The sequence below is a fragment of the Hyperolius riggenbachi genome, chromosome 6 (genome assembly GCF_040937935.1).
Source record: "Hyperolius riggenbachi isolate aHypRig1 chromosome 6, aHypRig1.pri, whole genome shotgun sequence".
NCBI lineage: Eukaryota > Metazoa > Chordata > Amphibia > Anura > Hyperoliidae > Hyperolius > Hyperolius riggenbachi.
Window position 1 is genome coordinate 5891295 of NC_090651.1, and position 21642 is coordinate 5912936.

Genomic DNA, 21642 nt, shown 5'->3' on the forward strand with positions numbered 1-21642 from the left:
CCGCGCTGGCGATGTGGAAGTGGCGGCTCCTGGAATGAAGCGCTGGGCGGGGCGTGGCTTGCGCTGGCACTACATTCCCCGGCATGCTCCGCGCTGAGAATGCGGAAGTGGCGGCTGCGGGGATGAAGCGCTGTGTGGTGTCGGTGCGGGGCAGCCAGGAGAGGCACGGGGTGGCGGCTGACTCCCTGCAGGAGTTGCGGGACAAGGGTGAGTGGAGGCAGGGCGGGCACACCACAACTCCCAGCGTGTCCTCCTAGGAGGAAATGACTGAGGACTGTACAGACGCGCTGTCTGTCTACAGGGGGAGGGGCCTCAGTTACTGGTTGTCATGGTGAAAGGCAGTTCTGCTCAGAATATGCAAATGTATGCAGCTGAATATTTTATATTATCCCAATTCCTATCTGCCTCCATCTGCCTCTCATTGACCATTTATATTGGATATTTCAGATGGTCAATAAGATAACATACCTCCCAACTTTTTCAGATGAGAAAGAGGGACACTTAAGCCACGCCCCTGATCACGCCCCGTCACACCCCTAGTCACGCATACCATAAAGATTTCTTAAGAAAAATATATTTTATAATTCAAACCACACTGGTCCTTTCTATCCTGGTTCATTTTCCTTCATAGTAACATTTTAAAATGAGTAATATATCAATTTAAAGGATAGTAATAAAGTTTAGAGTCAATCAAACACATTTCTAGTAGAGAAATATATATATTTACATAGAAAGAGGGACAAAGGCTATCATTCATGAACAGGCTGTCGGTAAACAGAATCGGTGCGGGAAAACACCGCTGGCGGATTTTTAGACTTCTGGGTGGGCATTCATGAAGATGTATCCATGTGCGGTAGCAGTGCGGAGATTCCCCGAACTAAGCTGGCGGTAGGCAGGCGGTAGGCTTGCGGAGACACGGAAGCTGCCGAGTTGATACATTTCTCCGTGTTCCGCTCTGCTGCAGCTGCCTGGGAGGTCTGTGTGTCTCCATTCACTTACATTAGTATCGCCACATCAGAGGGAGCGGTACTTCCCGACCTCACACCGCTTGCGGTGATCTTTATGAATTAACATTTTGCTACATTTGTACCGATAATCACCGCACAAGGCGGTGATTTATCACTCTGCTCGGTAGTGTCATTTTTCCATGCGGAAAGAGCCTTTATGAATGCTGACTTTGCCGAGTGGTCGGTAAAGTCAGCTGTTTTAAGCATTTCCGCATGCGGGAATGCTTTATGAATGATAGCCATAGTCCTGAAAGAGGGACAGTTGGGAACTATGAGATATACATGATAATAATGCAAACTATGCAGCAATCTGCACCGCTAAGTGACAGGCAGTCAAGCTTGTCAGATCCTGATTGACAATGATGCATAACAGACCTCCGAGTACCCTGTCCTCCTGCTCCCCACGCCTGCTCCATCCTGCTCCCCATTGCAGCACATGTAGCCTGCAGGCTAGCAGCGTGTCTGTACAGTCTGCCACATTTAGGGCTCTATTCACAATGAGTTACCACAACTGTTATTGTGAATAGGGTCCATTGTCACCTGACGGAACGAGTCCTTCTCCCAGCAGGCTGCAGTAATTGGGAGTAGGTAGAATTATTAGAATCTCATTGATCATCTCTGCTGTATTTATTTCCTGTTAAACAATACTGGTTGCCTGGCAGCCCTGCTGATCTATTTAGCTGAATTTGTGCCTGAATCACACCAGAAACAAGCATGCAGCTAATCTTGTCACATCTGTAATGTCACAAACACCTGATCTGCTGCATGCCTGTTCAGGGGCTATGGCTAAAAGTATTAGAGGCAGAGGATCAGCAGGACAGCCAGGCAACTGGTATTGCTTAAAAGGAAATAAATATTTCTTCCATATACCTCTCACTTCAGGTGTCGTTTAATTGAAGTATGAAATAAGACAAAACCAAGCTTGACCACACCGCAAACAAAGAAACAATACAACCCCTTCCTCCCCGGCGTCCCTAATCCAGCTGCACAATCCACGTCATCTCAAACAACATGGCTGCTGTTGGGGCTGATCATGGTGTTGCTAGTTTGGGCTGATTCACACTACAAGAGCTTTCCTAAGCGCTTTGTCATTTTAAATGCTGGTACTTATCCGTTAGCCGGGCGCATCCTCTAGGTGGTGACAAAACTCCACCAGAGTTACATCTTTCCCTACTATCCATGGCGGCCTGGAGGGGGAATAGTAATTAGCGCCACCTGCCGGATGCGCCCGGCTAACGGATAAGTACCTAAATGCTCTTGCTAATGTTATCCTATGTGTATGTCTCAACTGACAGATGTGATTTTTTTTTTTTTAAATGCCCCATAGCATTGCATCAGCAAGAGTTTTTTTTCAAATCTCTAGCGTTTAAAAAGCTCTTGTAGTGTGAACATGGCCTTAAAGGGAACCTTAACTGAGAGGGATATGGATGTTTCCTTTTAAACAATACCAGTTGCCTGGCTGTCCCGCTGATCTCTAGCTGCAGTAGTGGCTGAATCACACACCTGAAACAAGCATACAGCTAATCCAGTCTGACTTCAGTCAGATCACTTGATCTGCATGCTTGTTGAGGGGCTGTGGCTGAAAGTATTAGACACACAGGATCAGCAGGAGAGTCAGGCAACTGGTATTATTTTAAAAGGAAAAATCCAAATCCTTCTCAGTTAAGGTTCCCTTTAAAGGATACCCGAAGTGACATGATGAGATAGACGTGTGTATGTACAGTGCCTAGCACACAAATAACTAGGCTGTGTTCCTTTTTTTCTTTCTCTGCCTGAAAGAGTTAAATATCAGGTATGTAAGTGGCTGACTCAGTCCTGACTCAGACAGGAAGTGACCACAGTGTGACCCTCACCCTTTTTACCTTTTTCTTGCTCTTAGAAGCCATTTTCTGCTAGAAAAGTGTTTTTATAGTTGGAATTTCTTATCAGTGAGGGTCACACTGTAGTCACTTCCTGTCTGAGTCAGGACTGAGTCAGCCACTTACATACCTGATATTTAACTCTTTCAGGCAGAGAAAGAAAAAAGGAACATAGCCTAGTTATTTGTGTGCTTGGCACTGTACATACACATATCTATCTCATGTCACATGTCACCTCGGGTGTCCTTTAATGCGGATTAGACCCCGTGTACAGTGAGGATGTCCTGTGAGATCACTCTGTAGTTTGCTCCGTTTCATCACCCAGAATTCTCTCTTCTCAGCTCTCAGAGTCCTGGGTCTGGACGCCTCGCAGCAGCCGCTGACTCTAGTCCTGGCTGAAGATGGAACCATCGTGGAGGACGAGGACTATTTCCTCTGCTTGCCTGAAGACACAGAGTTTCTGGTGCTGTACGGAAATAAGAAGTGGGCTCCTTGCTCAGTAGGTAGGTCACTTTCTTTTACTACTTATTTTTGGATGACATTGCTTGTGATATTTAGATATGAAGCATACAGTAGCGTGTCTGCAGAGGCTGTTGTGTCACTTGGCTAGCAGTCTGTTTTGTAAACAATAAATCAAGTGATGATGGGCAGATTTGACCAAGAGAGATTCTCTGATGGAATCTGGTTAGGGAGAGATCTGTCGGCTGCCCCCACACCGCAGACTGATTCCCATTTAATTTCAGCACGAAATCTCTCAAGAATCGACCAAACCCGCCTCATCTGCCAATGTTCCCGCAATGTATAAATGTGCTGTAAGTGTTTGTTTATACATTACCTGTCCTGTGTGGGGTCTTCCACCGGTCTTCTATTAGCTGGATACACGCATAGTGTGACATCACACTAGCACCAGTGTGCTATGCGTCGTCAGTGTGTAAGCAGCTAATAGAAGAGCGGTGGAAGACCCCACACAGGACAGGTAATGTATAAACTTACAGCACATTTATACATTGCAAGAACAGCACCGGGCGTTTTGTCGCTCAATTAAGGTCAGTGTTCACGACTCCACCATAAGAAAGAGACTGGGCAAAAACGGCCTGCATGAAAGATATCCAAGGCGCAAACCACTTTTTAAGCAAAAAGAACATTAAAGAGGAACTGTAACGACAAAACGGCCCCTGGGGGGTACTCACCTCGGGTGGGGGAAGCCTCAGGATCCTAATGAGGCTTCCCACGCCGTCCTGCGTCCCACGGGGGTCTCGCTGCAGCCCTCCGAACAGCCGGCGACAGAGCCGACTGTAGCTTCAATATTTACCTTTGCTGGGTCCAGCGGGGGCGCTGTGGCGACTTTCGGCACGGAAATAGACGGAAATACCCGATCTCCATCGGGTCCGCTCTACTGCGCAGGCGCCGGAAACTTGCGCCTGCGCAGTAGAGCAGACCCGACGGCGATCGGGTATTTCCGCCTACTTCGGCGCCAACAGCCATCAGAGCGCCTGCGCAGGAGCCAGGAAGGTAAATATTGCGTCACGGCTGTACGGAGGGCTACAGCGAGACCCCCGTGGGACAGAGGACGGCGTGGGAAGCCTCATTAGGATCCTGAGGCTTCCCCCACCCGAGGTGAGTACCCCCCAGGGGCCGTTTTGTCGTTACAGTTCCTCTTTAATGTTCTTTTTGCTTAAAAAGTGGTTTGCGCCTTGGATATCTTTCATGCAGGCCGTTTTTGCCCAGTCTCTTTCTTATGGTGGAGTCGTGAACACTGACCTTAATTGAGCCTAATGAGGCTTCCCACGCCGTCCTCTGTCCCACGGGGGTCTCGCTGTAGCCCTCCGTACAGCCGTGACGCAATATTTACCTTCCTGGCTCCTGCGCAGGCGCTCTGATGGCTGTTGGCGCCGAAGTAGGCGGAAATACCCGATCGCCGTCGGGTCTGCTCTACTGCGCAGGCGCAAGTTTCCGGCGCCTGCGCAGTAGAGCGGACCCGATGGAGATCGGGTATTTCCGTCTATTTCCGTGCCGAAAGTCGCCACAGCGCCCCCGCTGGAGCCAGCAAAGGTAAATATTGAAGCTACAGTCGGCTCTGTCGCCGGCTGTTCGGAGGGCTGCAGCGAGACCCCCGTGGGACGCAGGACGGCTTCCCCCACCCGAGGTGAGTACCCCCCAGGGGAGGTTTTTGTTGTTACAGAGTCTCTTTAACCCTCCTGGCGGTTTGCTAAAAAATCGCCAGGGGGCAGCAAATCTTTTTTTTTTTTCATGTAGCAAGACAAAGTCTCGCTACATGATAGCCGCTGCTCAGCGGCATCCCCCCAGCCCCTCCGATCGCCTCCGGCGATCAGGAGATCCCGTTCAAAGAACGGGATCTCCTGGAGGGCTTCCCCGTCGCCATGGCGACGGGGCGGGATGACGTCAACGACGTCGTGACGTCATAGGGGATTCCGATCCACGCCATAGAGCTGCCTGGCACTGATTGGCCAGGCAGCGCACGGGGTCTGTGGGGGGGGGGCGGCTGTGGCGCAACGGGTAGCGGCGGATCGGCGGGTAGCGGCGGCGATCGGGCACTGCACGCAGCTAGCAAAGTGCTAGCTGTGTGCAGCAAAAAAAAAATTATGCAAATCGGCCCAGCGGGGCCTGAGCGGTGCCTTCCGGCGGCATAGCCCGAGCTCAGCTCGGGCTTACCGCCAGGAAGGTTAAGGCTCGTCTCAATTTTGCTAAAAAACATCAATGATTGCCAAGACTTTTGGAAAAAAATACCTTGTGGACCGACGAGACAAAAGTTGACCTTTTTGGAATGTGCGTGTCCCGTTACATCTGGCGTAGAAGTAACACAGCATCTCAGCAAAAGAACATCATACCAACAGTAAAATATGGTGGTGGTAGTGTGATGGTCTGGGGTTGTTTTGCTGCTTCAGAACCTGGAATGCTTTCTGTGATAGATGGAACCAGGAATTCTACTGTCTACCAAAAAATCCTGAAGGAGAATGTCCGGCCATCTGTTCGTCAACTCAAGCTGAAGCGATCTTGGGTGCTGCAGCAGGACAATGACCCAAATACACCAGCAAATCCACCTCTGAATGGCTGAAGAAAAACAAAATGAAGACTTTGGAGTGGCCCAGTCAAAGTCCTGACCTGAATCCTATTGAGATGTTGTGGCATGACCTTAAAAAGGCGGTTCATGCTAGAAAACCCTCAAATAAAGCTGAATTACAACAATTCTGCAAAAATGAGTGGGCCAAAATTCCTCCAGAGCGCTGTAAAAGACTCGTTGCAAGTTATCGCAAACGTTTGATTGCAGTTATTGCTGCTAAGGGTGGCCCAACCAGTTATTAGGTTCAGGGGCAATTTCTTTTTCACACAGGGCCATGTAGATTTGGAGTTTTTTTTTCCTCACTAAATAATAAAAAACCATCATTTAAAACTGCATTTTGTGTTCAATTATGTTATCTTTGAATAATACTTAACTGTTTTTGATGAGCAGAAACATTTAAGTGTGACAAACATGCAAAAGAATAAGAAATCAGGAAGGGGGCAAATAATTTTTCACATCACTGTACATACTTACTGCTGATGGCATGGGATGGGTGACAGTAGCTGCTGAGGGCATGGGATGGGTGACAGTAGCTGCTGAGGGCATGAAATGGGTGACAGTAGCAGCTGAGGGGATGGGATGGGTGACAGTAGCTGCTGAAGGCATGGAATGGGCGACAGTAACTGCTAAGGGCATGGGATGGGTGACTGGTCACGGTAGCTGCTGAGGGCATGGGATGGGTGACAGTAGCTGCTGAGGGCATGGGATGGGTGACAGTAGCTGCTGAGGGCATGAAATGGGTGACAGTAGCAGCTGAGGGGATGGGATGGGTGACAGTAGCTGCTGAAGGCATGGAATGGGCGACAGTAACTGCTAAGGGCATGGGATGGGTGACTGGTCACGGTAGCTGCTGAGGGCATGGGATGGGTGACAATAGCTGCTGAGGGCATGGGATGGGTGACAATAGCTGCTGAGGGCATGGGATGGGCGACAGTAGCTGCTGAGGGCATGGGATGGGCGACAGTAGCTGCTGAGGGCATGGGATGGGCGACAGTAGCTGCTGAGGGCATGGGATGGGCGACAGTAGCTGCTGAGGGCATGGGATGGGCGACAGTAGCTGCTGAGGGCATGGGATGGGCGACAGTAGCTGCTGAGGGCATGGGATGGGCGACAGTAGCTGCTGAGGGCATGGGATGGGCGACAGTAGCTGCTGAGGGCATGGGATGGGTGACAGTAGCTGCTGAGGGCATGGGATGGGTGACGGGTCAGGGTAGCTGCTGAGGGCATGGGATGGGTGACAGTAGCTGCTGAGGGCATGGAATGGGCGACAGTAACTGCTAAGGGCATGGGATGGGCGACAGTAGCTGCTGAGGGCATGGGATGGGCGACAGTAGCTGCTGAGGGCATGGGATGGGCGACAGTAGCTGCTGAGGGCATGGGATGGGCGACGGGTCATGATAGCTGCTGAGGGCATGGGATGGGCGACAGTAACTGCTAAGGGCATGGGATGGGCGACAGTAGCTGCTGAGGGCATGGGATGGGCGACAGTAGCTGCTGAGGGCATGGAATGGGCGACAGTAGCTGCTGAGGGCATGGGATGGGCGACAGTAGCTGCTGGAGGCATGGGATGGGTGACTGGTCAGGGTAGCTGCTGAGGGCATGGGATGGGCGACAGTAGCTGCTGAGGGCATGGGATGGGCGACAGTAGCTGCTGAGGGCATGGGATGGGTGACGGGTCAGGGTAGCTGCTGAGGGCATGGGATGGGTGACAGTAGCTGCTGAGGGCATGGAATGGGCGACAGTAACTGCTAAGGGCATGGGATGGGCGACAGTAGCTGCTGAGGGCATGGGATGGGCGACAGTAGCTGCTGAGGGCATGGGATGGGCGACAGTAGCTGCTGAGGGCATGGGATGGGCGACAGTAGCTGCTGAGGGCATGGGATGGGCGACGGGTCATGATAGCTGCTGAGGGCGTGGGATGGGCACATTATCGGGTCCAGACTGAGTGTCTTGTGGTTTGCCATAGATGGGGGCACGGCTTGGCTGGCTCGGGAGTCTGTATCAGAGATGGATGACGTGGATAGTGCTCATGTTCCGCGATGGAGAGTCCTGGCTGCACAACTCAAGGAGAACCTGTCTAACATCATTCTGTTCTCAGAGTCCGACTTCCAGGTATGTGTACATATCTCCTCTCCTGACGTGTCTGTCTGTCTGTCTGTCTGTCTGTCTGTCTGTCTGTCTGTCTGTCTGTCTGTCTGTCTGTCTGTCTGTCTGTGTCATAACGTGCATATATTAGCCTCATCTTAAATCGCCCACAAGCCTCCTGCACTGCTAGGACTGGGGGAGTCTCCCTTATTAAAGAAGAGAGGTGGAGCAGTATGAGATCCCGCCCCCATGTCCAGTAATGTCAACTAAGGCATTTCCCCACAAAGAGACATTCTGAACTGCCCCTAATTCTATTTAAAAATGGGAGGAGAATGAGATGCAAATTTCATGGTAATTTATGCAGCTTGGAAATAGACCAATGAAATGTAGCAGCTGCTGAATTTCATTGGTACAATTCCAAACTGCAGACATTTGCATTCAGTTATCATAAAATGTGCATCAACTTGGATTTATTAGCATGTGGGGGTGATATTCGATTCATCTCTCTCTTTTATTCCTCATGTTCACTCCATAACCGGCTCCTGCCATCTCCAACTCAAAAACATATCTCGCATCCGTCCCTTTCTCACTCAAGACACAACTAAAATGTTAATACATGCTCTCATAATTTCTCGTCTGGACTACTGCAACGTACTACTTTGTGGACTACCGTCTAACAAACTGGCCCCGCTCCAGTCAGTACTGAACTCAGCTGCTCGTCTCATTCATCTCTCTTCTCGATCTTCCTCTGCTGACCCTCTTTGTCAAGCTCTTCACTGGCTGCCAATTAACCAGAGGATTCAGTTCAAACTCCTAACCCTAACCTTCAAAGCTCTCCACGATCTCTCCCCCCGGTACATATCCTCACTAATCTCCAGATACAAACCCAATCGCAATCTCAGATCGGCACATGATCTTCTGTTGTCCTCCTCTAGAATCAACTCCTCACATTCACGTTTACAAGACTTCGCACGCGCTTCACCCCTCCTCTGGAATGCCCTCCCACAACACATCCGTCACTCGCCAACCTTTGCTACCTTTAAACGCTCTCTAAAAACACACTTGTTCCGACAAGCATATGCTCTACCTTAGGCCACTTCCCTTTGTTCTAAGACTGCACTCCTACTAGGTATCCTAAAACACAAAGCCTCTATATATTTGCTGCATACTACCCCTCCTCTTGTTTCCCCCCATTCCCTTTAGATTGTAAGCTCGCAAGGGCAGGGCTCTCTCCCCCTTTTGTGTCTTGGTAACCATTATACATTTTATTCATCATGTTAATTTTATCACTGTCATTACCAATTCTATAATTTGTATTTTGTATCATTCTTTGTATTTTGTCACTAATTATGTATCTTGTATATTGGTGTACACCATTGTCTGTATTATTATGTACCCCATGTTTGTTTCTTACTTTGTACAGCGCCACGGAATATGTTGGCGCTTTATAAATCAATAATAATAATAGTAATAATGTCATTAACCTCCCTAGCGTTCCGGACGAGCTGTGCTCGTCCAGAGACGCTAAAGGGCACCGCTCAGGCCCCGCTGGGCCGATTTTGATAATTTTTTTTTTCAAACACGCAGCTAGCACTTTGCTAGCTGCGTGTTTGCCCCGATCGCCGCCGATCTGCCGCTACCCGACGCGAAAGAGGGCCCGCAGACCCCGTGCACAGCCTGGCCAACCGCCGCCAAGCTGCGCTTTGCGGTGGATCGGGAGTCCCAGTGACGTCACGACGTCACTCCGGTCGTCGCCATGGCGACGGAAGCCCTAAAGGAAATCCCGTTCAGAACGGGATTTCCTTATGGGCGTGATCGCTGGCAGCGATCAGAAGGCTGGGTGGGAGAGAGGAGGAAGGGGAGAATCATGTAGCTAGCTAGCTACATGAAAGAAAGAAAAAATCGGCCGAAAAAAACCCTCCCAATTGAAACGCCCAGCAGGTTAACCATTCCAACCAACATACACCAAGTGATTGTATTTTGCTGCTGATGTGTATTCTGGACTGCTCTGAAACACCGTCGGTTTATCGTGATTGTTTACGGAGCCATGAAACCCGGTGTGTGTTCTTGTTTTTCACCAATTTTTCTTTACATTGTGTTTTTCTAAATGCAGCTGTTATTAAATATCACAAATCAGTGGCTTGGAAGTATAGTATAGGTTTATTTACTGTACAGGAGACATACAGTGAATCATAGCAATGTCTGCCCGAGGAAAGGCTTGGACCAGACGGATATACACTTTGGAATACATTACAGATTATAATTATTCCGCCTACCTTGACATCTGATTGGGTCCTGATATATAAGCTAAATATTGGGTGATACAAAACTGCATAAATGAACACATGAATATTTATGAATATCTAAGTAGGTGAGCTTGTTAGTCGTTGATTGGTTCATAGATATTTGTTATTATTTGTTTGGATATTTTATGCCCGTTGTAACTCGAGGTCCTCTAGTTTGTTAGATCCGCTGTGTTGTGTTTTATCTACAAGACAGCAAAGCCAGTTCCCAGCTGCACATTCCAGTCCCCATGAAGTTGTGAGAAGTATTTTTATGAGAACCTGTTATGCTGAGAATAAAATGTATCATATAAAGTAAGTGTTCATATGGCTTACAGGCGGCCATTTTGTTATAACACTATTAATTTTACTTCACAGCCCGTCCTATTATCCTGCATTTGCAGTGCTTTGCTGGCTGTATTAGTCACTGAGTATTCGCAAACACAAAGGAATCACATTTAGTTTAAAGTCCTTTAACCACTTCACCCCAAAGGGGTTTTTACCCTAACGGACAAGAGCGATTTTCACCTTTCAGTGCTCATCCCTTTCATTTGCCAATAGCTTCATCACTACTAATCACAATTAAATTATCTATATCTTGTTTTTTTCACCACCAATTGGGCTTTTTGGGGTCGATATTTGTTTTCAGTAATTACTTTATTTTCTATGCATTTTAAAGAAAGAAACAAGGAAAAAATGAAAAAATACACTTTCTCCAATTTCATCCCCCATGGTTTTAATATATTTAATATAAACACTGATACTGTGCATAGAACCCACACATTTTATCTGCCTATTTGTTCTGGTTATCACAACATTTTAATTATGTCCCTGGTACAAAGTATGGTGACAATATAGTATTTGGAAGTAAGTGTATTTTTTTTCTTTTGAGGTGTTTTTTTTTTTTTTTTTTTTTTTTTTTATACTAATCCCACGTACATGGGTGTGAGCGCGGGAGCATGCACAGCAGCTGCAGTGCTGCTTAACTTGTAAAAATGTGCTGTATCTGTTAAGAGGCTCCAGCAGGACGTTTTAATATGTCTGCTTGTCCTTCAGTGGTTAAAGTGCTAGGGGATCATGTAGGCACAATTCACACTTGGAGGGATCGCACGCGGTTTCCTCGCAGGCAGTATCGCACCAGATGTGACAGCCATTGTTAATCAAAGGGGCCAGATCACACCTAAACACAGTTTTTGCATGTGGTAAAATGCCAGCAGCATGATCTGGTACGCCGTGTGCAGTTCCTATTGCCGGCAGTCAGGCGCCATCAGCTGACTGTGGATGCCATGCGGAAAACGCACATCTAACCTCAACAAAATTGTCCACAGTAAGCTGCAGGCGTTTCTCACAGACTAAAGGTGGCCATTAACCATACAATCTCCCGAATGATCGATTGGATCGGGTACCGTTAATGGTGTCGATCAATGATGAATAATTGTCCTATCAATCATTCCATCGATCTAGCAAGCCCTGCAGTGAGAACGGTCCCATAGGGGATATATTGTCGCAGCTCTTTACTGATCGCTGTCAATCAGGAAAGTTTTTGAAACGCTTTTGCAAAGTGCCCCAGTGTGAGCCAGCCCTCACGCCGCTTCCGTTTGCTGAGAGCTGCTCGGATTGTCGCCAATCGCTATAGTGCCAGGATGTACATGTAAATCGCGGTGCCTCTTTTCCATTATTGCGTTTGGTGAATTGCAATCTTCGGACTGCGTGATTATTGGAGCAATCCCGCTCTATTCCCAACCGTTTAGGGCGCAATCGCGTGAAGTGGAAATTGAAGGCAGCACAGTCGAATTGTAGTGCATTTTTGCGATTGTAAGTTGAAAAGGAGCCTAACTGTACATTTGCCCCGTCGTGCCACTAGATGGCATTACACTGTAGACTGTATATGGTTGTCCATTTTCATGGTAAGAGTATGGTAGACTTCCTAGCAGTGTTGTGGAAAGTAAACCTGCTATGTGACAGCTGTTGTGAATGATCCAGTACACATGGGGCAGGTACCGCGAGGGCCTCTAGTGGGGTAATATCTGCACTGCGGACATTGGATTATTACTGCGCTTCTCCTATTCATGCTGAACACAGCTTATTGATGCTGCTGGGAGTAACCCCCTGGTCACTGCTGTTCTCCTCCAGACACTGATCGATGTGACGACGGAAGACCTCAGCAGAGAGATGGAGATCTCACCCACAAAGACGGTAATGCTGAAGGACACTCTGCAGGGCCTGCTGGACCGCCAGGAGGAGGAGCGGCGCTGCAAGGAACTACTGCAGCTGTACCTGGAGGCTGTGCAGAGGGATGACCCAGACGGGGCCAGACAACCAGGTGAGCCAATATACAGATATAGGGAGAGCGGGGTGTGCTGCAGTGTTCAGCAGTGAAGATGCACAAGTGAAAGGATCAGCACAAACTGAGAGGCATTACAGAAGAACAGCTCTTTATGCTAAAGAAATATACTGTATACTATACACGCAGTGCATGAGGGTACATACAGTGGGTTGCAAAAGTATTCGGCCCCCTTGAAGTTTTCCGCATTTTGTCACATTACTGCCACAAACATGAATCAATTTTATTGGAATTCCACGTCAAAGACCAACACAAAGTGGTGTACATGTGAGAAGTGGGGTTTTTGCGTGTGTTTTCCTGACCGGTCCATGTCGTGTCTGTTCTCATTTCAGCCTCCTCCGAGGGGACCAGTGAAACCGACTCAGCCGTAACCAAAGACATGAGTCAAAACGCCCAACTCTCCAGCTACGTCCTCCGAATACTGCAAGAGAAGACCCTCCCCCATCTCAGCTTATCCAATGAGCAGCTGGAAGTGAGTATTATCCAATCAGAAACACGCAGCTCGCCCCACATTCAGTGGGCTACTGTAGTTATATGGCTTCCCTTAGACAGTTACTTCATTTTGAAGAAATTATAAAGGAATTGCATGTATTGCACTTCATCCCAATCAGTAGCTGCTACCCCTTTCCCAGGAGACAGCTTTACCTCTTCTGGAATAGATTATCAGGGGACTCTGTAATACAGATATTGTGGTGAAACCCCTCCCACAGTGTGATGTCAGGACTTAGGTTCTGACATCACACCGTGGGAGCCTTGTTGCATTGTGGGAAAGAACTGTTTCCAACTGCCCAAAAAAAAAGCAGCATCTCCTTCCACTGACATCACCTGCCAGCAGTGAAGGACTCGCCATGTGATAAATGTCGGAATGTAAATCAGGGAGAGGAAAGATTTTACAATGGGCAAACACGGACTAAATCATTTATAAATCATAATTGTAAAAATTCAGGCCTTTTTTTCATTACATTATTTTCACTGGAGTTCCTCTTGAGGCTGGGTGGTGCACACTTGTCAGTGCGTGAAAGGTCGCGGTTTCTGTCATGTGCGTTTTTGTGCGTTTGCGTTTTTCCCGCACATGCGTTTTTCTTGCCTTTTGCATGTGTTTTAGTGCGTTTGCGGTTCCCATATACAAAACGCATATGGGTTTTCCATACGTTTTCTTATATTGCCTTTTTTTTGCAAATCAACAGGAAGCGGAAATGCATCAGAAAACATCGTTGTTGTTTTTTTTTAAAAACTCATACAAAACGTATTACATTGCGTCACCATTGACTTTCATTATGTGCGGTTTTTCTATGCATTTTTGAAAAATATGCAACAAAACCAGCGTTTTTCAAAATGCATATTACAAAATGCATACAAAACGCGTATGCGTTTTGTATGCTGTCCTTGGACTAACATTATACACCTAAACGCTGCCTTTTTCCACAGCGCTGGCGTTTCTGCTAAGTGTGTTCCCAGCCTGAAGGAAAGGAGGAACTGTTGGCGTCGCAGTAACCCCTAAATCACATATGTGGCCTTTCCTGAATTGTTTCCGAGTTTTGTTTTCCAATCTACAATCTGTTAAGCCTCATCTACACGCGTAGATGAGGCGGCGATGTGGCTTATCAATCTGCTGATGCAGCTCGATTGATCAGATCCGACAGGTCTGATCTCGCCACCGCCGATTCCCTGCACGTTCCCCACGGGGGGAGAATGGCAGGGAATGGAGCGGAAGATAAGCGGCGCGGGGACGAGCGGGTATCGAATCCGACGCACGAGCGGGGACGCGGCAGAGGCGATCCGGCGGCTAATTGAGCCGCCGGATCGCTTCGTGTAGACGGGGCTTTAGATTCTCTACTAGGGATGATCAGTGAGATGCGGAACATTTTGAGCTGCTGTGAATGTTACGCAGTTTGGTAATGTGGGGTATATGATGCTCCATTTCCAAGCTGCCTAAAATGCTATTAGCATAATTCTTGCAACAACTTGGAATTACAGTATTTGTATGTCATTGGCCATCCCTGAACAGCCAAAATCTCTGGCTGCTGTGACATCCTGTGTAACTATTGTTCTCCTGTTTGCAGTGTGTGCAGCCACGCCCCTTTCTGCTGTGACATCCTGTGTAACTATTGTTTCCCTGTTTGCAGTTTGTGTGCAGCCACGCCCCTTTCTGCTGTGACTTCCTGTGTAATTGTTGTTCTCCTGTTTGCAGGGTGTGGCCACACCCCTTTCTGCTGTGACTTCCTGTGTTTACCCATTGTTCCTCTGTTTTGCAGTGTGTGTGCAGCCACGCTCCTTTCTGCTGTGACTTCCTGTGTAACCATTGTTCTCCTGTTTGCAGTGTGTGTGCAGCCTTGCCCCTCTCTGCTGTGACTTCCTGTGTAATTATTGTTCCTCTGTTTGCAGTGCGTGTGCAGCCACGCCCCTCTCTGCTGCGACTTGCTGTGTAATTATTGTTCCTCTGTTTGCAGTGTGCATGCAGCCACGCCCCTTTCTGCTGTGACTTCCTGTGTAATTATAGTTCCTCTGTTTGCAGTGTGCATGCAGCCACGCCCCTTTCTGCTGTGACTTCCTGTGTAATTATTGTTCCTCTGTTTGCAGTGCGTGTGCAGCCACGCCCCTCTCTGCTGCGACTTGCTGTGTAATTATTGTTCCTTGTTTTGCAGTGCGTGTGCAGCCACGCCCCTCTCTGCTGTGACTTCCTGTGTAATTATTGTTCCCCTGTTTGCAGTGCGTGTGCAGCCACGCCCCTCTCTGCTGTGACTTCCTGTGTAATTATAGTTCCCCTGTTTGCAGTGTGTGCAGCCACGCCCCTTTCTGCTGTGACTTCCTGTGTAACCATTGTTCCTCTGTTTGCAGTGTGTGTGCAGCCACGACCCGCACGCCCTCTCTGCGGAGCTGAACTGCAGTCTTCCGGCCGCGCAGCAGCTACAGGAGGCGTGTCAGGAGCAGCTGGAGCTCCGCCTCCAGCAAGTGCAGTGCATGAACTCTCTGGCCAGCGCTTCTCACAAGAAGAGGAAACATCTGAACTAGAGGCCCTGCTGGGGACGTCGGCTCCTTCACATGACTCGCAGCGTGTATCAGAGCGGGCGTGACTCCATCGTGCACAGCGGCCAGATGACATGCCTGTGCACGGCCAGTCACATGACTCCCACACAACATGCCTGTGCACGGCTGGTCACATGACTCCCACACAACATATGTGTGCACAGCCGGTCACGTGACTCCCTCTGTGGTTTTACAAGCCTGAACAGAAGGCTGCCCAGTGTGAGGTGCAGATAAGGTGACAGGAGCTGATTTCCTGATGTGATGCAGAGATTAGTGTCTGTAATGTTACATCAGGCAACAGTCCATCTGTGATTGGTTACAGCAGCTTGCATGTGCTTCTTTTCCTTTCAAGGGAACCTAAACTGAGAGGGATATGGATGTTTCCTTTTAAACAATACCAGTTGCCTGGCAGTCCTGCTGATCTGTTTGGCTGCAGTAGTGGCTGAATCACACACCTGAAACAAGCATGCAGCTAATCCAGCCTGACTTCAGTCAGAGCACCTGATCTGCATGCTTGTTCAGGGGCTGTGGCTAAAAGTATTAGAGACACAAGATCAGCAGGAGAGTCAGGCAACTGGTATTATTTTAAAAGGAAAAATCCACATCCTTCTCAGTTTAGGTTCCCTTTAAATGTGGCGCACGCACGCACGCACTTACTTTTCAGATACTAGGTGGGTGTTTTAGGCCCCTTACACTATACACTGAAAATCTGCTGCATTTTAACTTTCCTTGCATTGTGAAAAAGCTTTCAGTTAAAACACTATAATGTGAACATAGGAAAACATGGACATTACCTTGCACATCAGTTGTTAGTTCAGTTATAACTGACAGCAAATGATGTAAGACCCTTAGAATAATGATTATATTTAGTTTGCTTTCTTTCTATTAATGTGAAATGATCTTGTGTACGAGTTGTCAGGCTGAGAATGAGCAGCCATTCATTACTTGTGCTATTATCAGTGTTTATATGCCAAGCGGGGCTCAGCCTCTGTGTGGGACGTTATCCTCCATGTCAGGACCATGACACACCTTATTACTTCTGCTGCGTCGCCCATATCTAATCATCATCATCCACCTTGCTGCAGATTGTTGGTCAGGAATGAACTCATCAAAGTGTTTTGTTTCTTTGCGGTGAATTATTTGAACAGAAGAAAAGTGCAGAAGGTGAGCTTATGACAGTGCAGACGGGGGGGGGGTCTTAGTTTATTTATTTGTATATAAGCCGTCTCATTAAATGAGCAAATAGATCAAGCTGAAATAATGAGAGCAGGAAAAGAAACCTTAAAATTCAACCCAGATAAAGGGTGGTTTCCGCCAGCGCCGAATGCAGCCCAAATCTGCACTGAATCGGCAGCGCTTCTCCGCTGGCGCCGAAACACTGCTTATACTTTAATGAGACTCTGAAGCGGAAAAAGAAATGTGATATAATAATTTGTATGTGTAGTACAGCTAAGAAATAAAACATTAGGAGCAGAGACACAAGTCTAATATTGTTTCCAGTACAGGAAAAGTTAAACTCCAGTTGTTAACTATGCAAAAGAGCCATTGAGCTCCAAGACATTCAGTCGCAGAGAGCTCTGTCTTCTGAAGCTTGTTATCTCAACTGTGTTTTCTTTTTCTCTGCAGAGAAGGGTTCAAAAGTTTACTGGCCTGCTCTGTAAAATCATTTAAAATGTTGAGTAGTGTGTAAACTGCACATATTAGAGAATGATGCAATCGTATAAAAAAAAACACTATCTAACTAAAGACATGATAATATTTTCTTTGCTACTAATCTAGTAATGATATGTACTACACAACCAATTCATTATATCATCATTTTTTTTACGCTTCACTGTCTCTTTAAATTGTTTGCCGCCCATATCGCATTGTAGTTCGATTCTGAACGGCGTGTTGCAGATTTCTGTGAACGCACGTGACTCCCCAGCCCTTCAATCTGCATGCACAGTCGCGTCACTTCAAGAGCCGGCGTGCATTCCTGCAAGACTCACGCCAGTGAGTGGAGAACGGCCCAGACTGTGTACAGAATAGCGACTGATCGAATGTCATATGATCAGACGGATTAATTCATGTAATCGGTGGTGTGTCGATGCTTTTGCATACCATTAAAGGATACCCGAGGTGACATGACGAGATAGACATGTGTATGTACAATACTCCGCACACAAATAACTAGGCTGGATTCCTTTTTTCTTTCTCTGCCTGAAACAGTTAAATATCAGGTATGTAAGTGTCTGACTCAGTCCTGACTCAGACAGGAAGTGACTACAGTGTGACCCTCACTGATGAGAAATTCCCCTTTTTATCTCTTTCTTGCTCTCAGAAGCCGTTTTATAATTGGAATTTCTTATCAGTGAGGGTCACACTGTAGTCACTTCCTGTCTGAGTCAGGAGTGAGTCAGCCAATTACATACCTGATATTTAACTCTTTCAGGCAGAGAAAGAATAAAGGGAACACAGCCTAGTTATTAGTGTGCTAGGCACTGTACATACCCATGTCTATCTCATGTCACACGTCACTTCGGGTTTCCTTTAAGTTGTGAACGGCCACTCGGGTTGAGGGGTTTCCAATAGATTGCTGACATTTGTGTGATAATGATCTATAAAGTTATGAGTCCTCCCTGCTTCATCACTGTACATGTCACATGTCCCTATCAGGGCTTTATAAATACAATAAATAACCAGAGATACAGAAGCAGCAGCGATGCAGTAAAGAATAATCACCGCTTTATAAACAGGACCCTAAACCCCTCCCCCAAATCATGGGATTGGTCAGTGAGGTGTCACATTAACGCTATCCTTCCAAAGGCCACACAAATCAAATGCTATAAACCCATTGGCCTCAATTCACTAAGCTTTATCAAACCCTTCATCGAACGTTGGATAATTTACCTCAGTAAAATCTCATTTTGAATTCACTAAGGTGTTCTAGATTTATTGAACATTTTATCGATAATACATTGGATTTCACTCATGACGTAAATTATCAAACGCTCGATAAAGCTTAGTGAATTGAAGCCATAGTAGGTTAACTCATGACCTTCGACATTCGGTCAGATTTGCAGGATCATAAGTGATCTGATGGTAAATATCATTCCCATAATCAGGTAGATTAGGGCACTTTCTCCTCAAATACGATCATGAAATCCAACATTCCGATCCACAAAATTCTGTATGTCAATCATAGAATTCTTTTGTGTCGATTTTCGTCACATATTGCGTAGGTTTTTTTTTTTTACAATTGATCCTAAAAATCAAATGGTCACGGTTTATAGAATTTTAGCATATCTGTTGTAATTACTGACTGGTGCATAATGGACTGTAGAACAGGCATGAGCTGAACGTAGTGTGCAGAGATGGTGCCGGCTGCAGCATCGGACGATCTGCATAGTGTGACAGAAGTTCTCCAGCCAATCACAGGGGCCGGAGCTGCGCGGTACACTCCAGGGCTGGAGAGGTTTAACCCTTGCTAGGCATTTCCTCCTCTTGCAGCATCATGACATTACAGTGGCTCTGCAAGCATGAGCATGTGTTAATAAACTGCGCCATCAGTCACTATCTATGGAGATAAGTCCCACCCCCTAATCTCCCGAAATATACTCTCAGGCCAGGGAAAACGTTACTTTTACTTCTGTGATGTGCCGTGTCTGGAGGTAAGTGGCCCTCCCTGCCCCCATCTTGTATTTATTTTATCACTTCAGGCCCCGCCTCCTCATCATGTAATCAGATATGTAGCAGTTTAGATAGAGTGCTGCGCAGTACAGCCCATGTTAATCAGGTGACATCACAATCGTATATGTGCCAAGTTGACATACATGTGTGCTGCACATTTTAGTCCTCTGTTAGGTGGCATCACTCACTTCCTGTTATGGCGACATCACTTCCTGTTCCTGTAATGGTGACATTATGGGTCTTTGTTTACCAGACTGTGGTTTACACAAACGTACAATGCAATCGTTACCTCTATATGAGGGGGTGCTGGGAAGTTCATGGCTTTTCCCTGAAATAAAAGTCCTTTGGTTGAGCCTCAACAGGGCTGTGGAGTTGGAGCAGTTTTGGGTAGCTTTAGTTGGAGTCGGTGGTTTCATACACTAAGGAGGAGTTGGATGACTTTTGTACCAAATCCACAGCCCTGGTAAGTATTAGGGCTGGTTTAGATGGACGCTTGCGGAGCGTTTACAGCCAGCGCTCGGGGCTTGGTGTTAAACGCTCCCATTCAAGTGAATGGGAATGTTTGTACCAAGCTTTCAAGCGCGTTTGCGCGAATGTGGCGTTCGGGTCCCGATTTTCCCTGGCGTTCAAGGAGCCCCTGGAAGCTACATGTATCTTCCAGGGACTGTTAACCGGGACGGCTGATGTCCCCTTATGGGAAGAAAAAACGTGACCGCAACACGAACGCTGCTGAAAGTCCGCCGCCGCAACGCCAACGAACGCGACGCCTCCAAACGTCCGTCTGAACCAGCCCTTAGACTACGGAGTTGGAGTCCAGCTATTTTAGGTACCTTGAGTCGGGGGTTTCATAAACTAAGGAGTCCGTTTGAGTTTGATGATTGTTCTACCACTCCACAGCCCTGGCCTCAAACCAGCTCTCCTCAGCATGTTTGACATCAGAAATGTCCTCAATGCATTGCCCATTCTGGTGTTTCTTCAAGTTTGGGAACAGATAAGAGTCTGAAGGGGCCAGGTCACATGTGTGGGGGAGAGGGTGAACCAATAGGAAACCCAGGGTGTTCAACTGGTGCATTGTCTTGCAAAAAATAAAAAGGATCCCTTTGGTCGACTTTCCATGGCGTTTTGTCTTATTTACCTCCTCCAACTAGTTGGCATAATACTGTCCAGTGATCCTAAAGGCCTGAGGTACTTAGTCCGCTGCCATCTTTTCCCAGAAAACTGACACCATAGCTTTTCCGGCCAATTTCTGTGCGCAAAGGTTCTTTGGCCTCCGGACCCACAGTGGTGCCATTTCTTTGGCTATGCCTTGATTTCAGGATGTGGACTGGGCTTCATCCTCAGTCACTAACCTGGCCAAAAAGTCCTGTGCTGCTTCAAAATGGGCCAAAACGGCTTTAGATGTTTTACCTTGTCTCTTCTGATCACTTGTCAGTTATTTCAGTACCCACTTCACTGAAAGCCTTTGTATGTCTAAGAAATTGGTGATAAAAAAAAAAAAACCAACGCGCTCCTGTGAGGTGTCCTGTATCTTTTTATTGTGGATCTTTGCCGGTCTTCAATCAGCTTATGGACAGCATCACAGGTTGCCGGGTTATTTGAGGTTGGGGATGGTCCACTACAGGGCTCATCTGCAATGGTGAAATGTCAGATCTTTAAACACAATATTCAGGTTGTGTGACAGTGCTGTAGGAAGGACATGTCTCCCCCACTGTGTGTGACATCTGTCATTTGCTGACTTTCCTGGAGAAACAAATACTTCATGTCAGCCCATAACTCCGAGGATGGGAAACTTGCTTGTGCCTCTGACATCACAGCTTCTCACTAAAAGTAAATGTTTTAAGACGATATTTGCAGTTATACTACATAGTAGGATATCACGCTGCCATATATCCCCACACTTGTTTTTACATTTTATGTAGAGGGGGGCAAAGCCGGAACTGATCAGCACCCCCTCGTATGTCATCTGTAATCAGATCTAATCACTATTTTCTATAATGACCCTGGTGTATAAAAGTACTTTTTTTCTATTTTGCGAGCATTTAATTGTACAGAAAAGTCTATTTTTGGAGATTTATGTCTAATAAAATAAAATTTCCTACAACTATGGACTACTGTCTCCTTTGTGTTTAGTCGAAAGCTGATTGGACATTATTAGGCTGAAGGACAGCTAAAAGGGAACCCGAGGTGAGAGGGAGATGGAGGCTGCCATATTTATTTCCTTTTAAACAATGCAAGTTGCCTGGCTGTCCCCCTAATCCTGTGTCTCTAAAGGGCCGTACACCCC

The 21642-nt window shown here is 47.1% G+C and overlaps 1 protein-coding gene across 1 annotated transcript; it reads left to right on the plus strand.

The window, feature by feature from the left end:
- Positions 1-96: 96 nt before the first annotated feature.
- On the plus strand, positions 97-16803 carry LOC137520635 (DNA fragmentation factor subunit alpha-like). The gene is made up of 6 exons (XM_068238786.1): positions 97-207; positions 3208-3369; positions 7915-8060; positions 12449-12638; positions 12992-13131; positions 15498-16803. Exons 1-6 carry the CDS (start codon positions 123-125, stop codon positions 15669-15671), a joined length of 897 nt encoding a protein of 298 aa, XP_068094887.1. The 5' UTR covers positions 97-122; the 3' UTR covers positions 15672-16803.
- The last annotated feature ends 4839 nt before the right edge of the window (positions 16804-21642 follow it).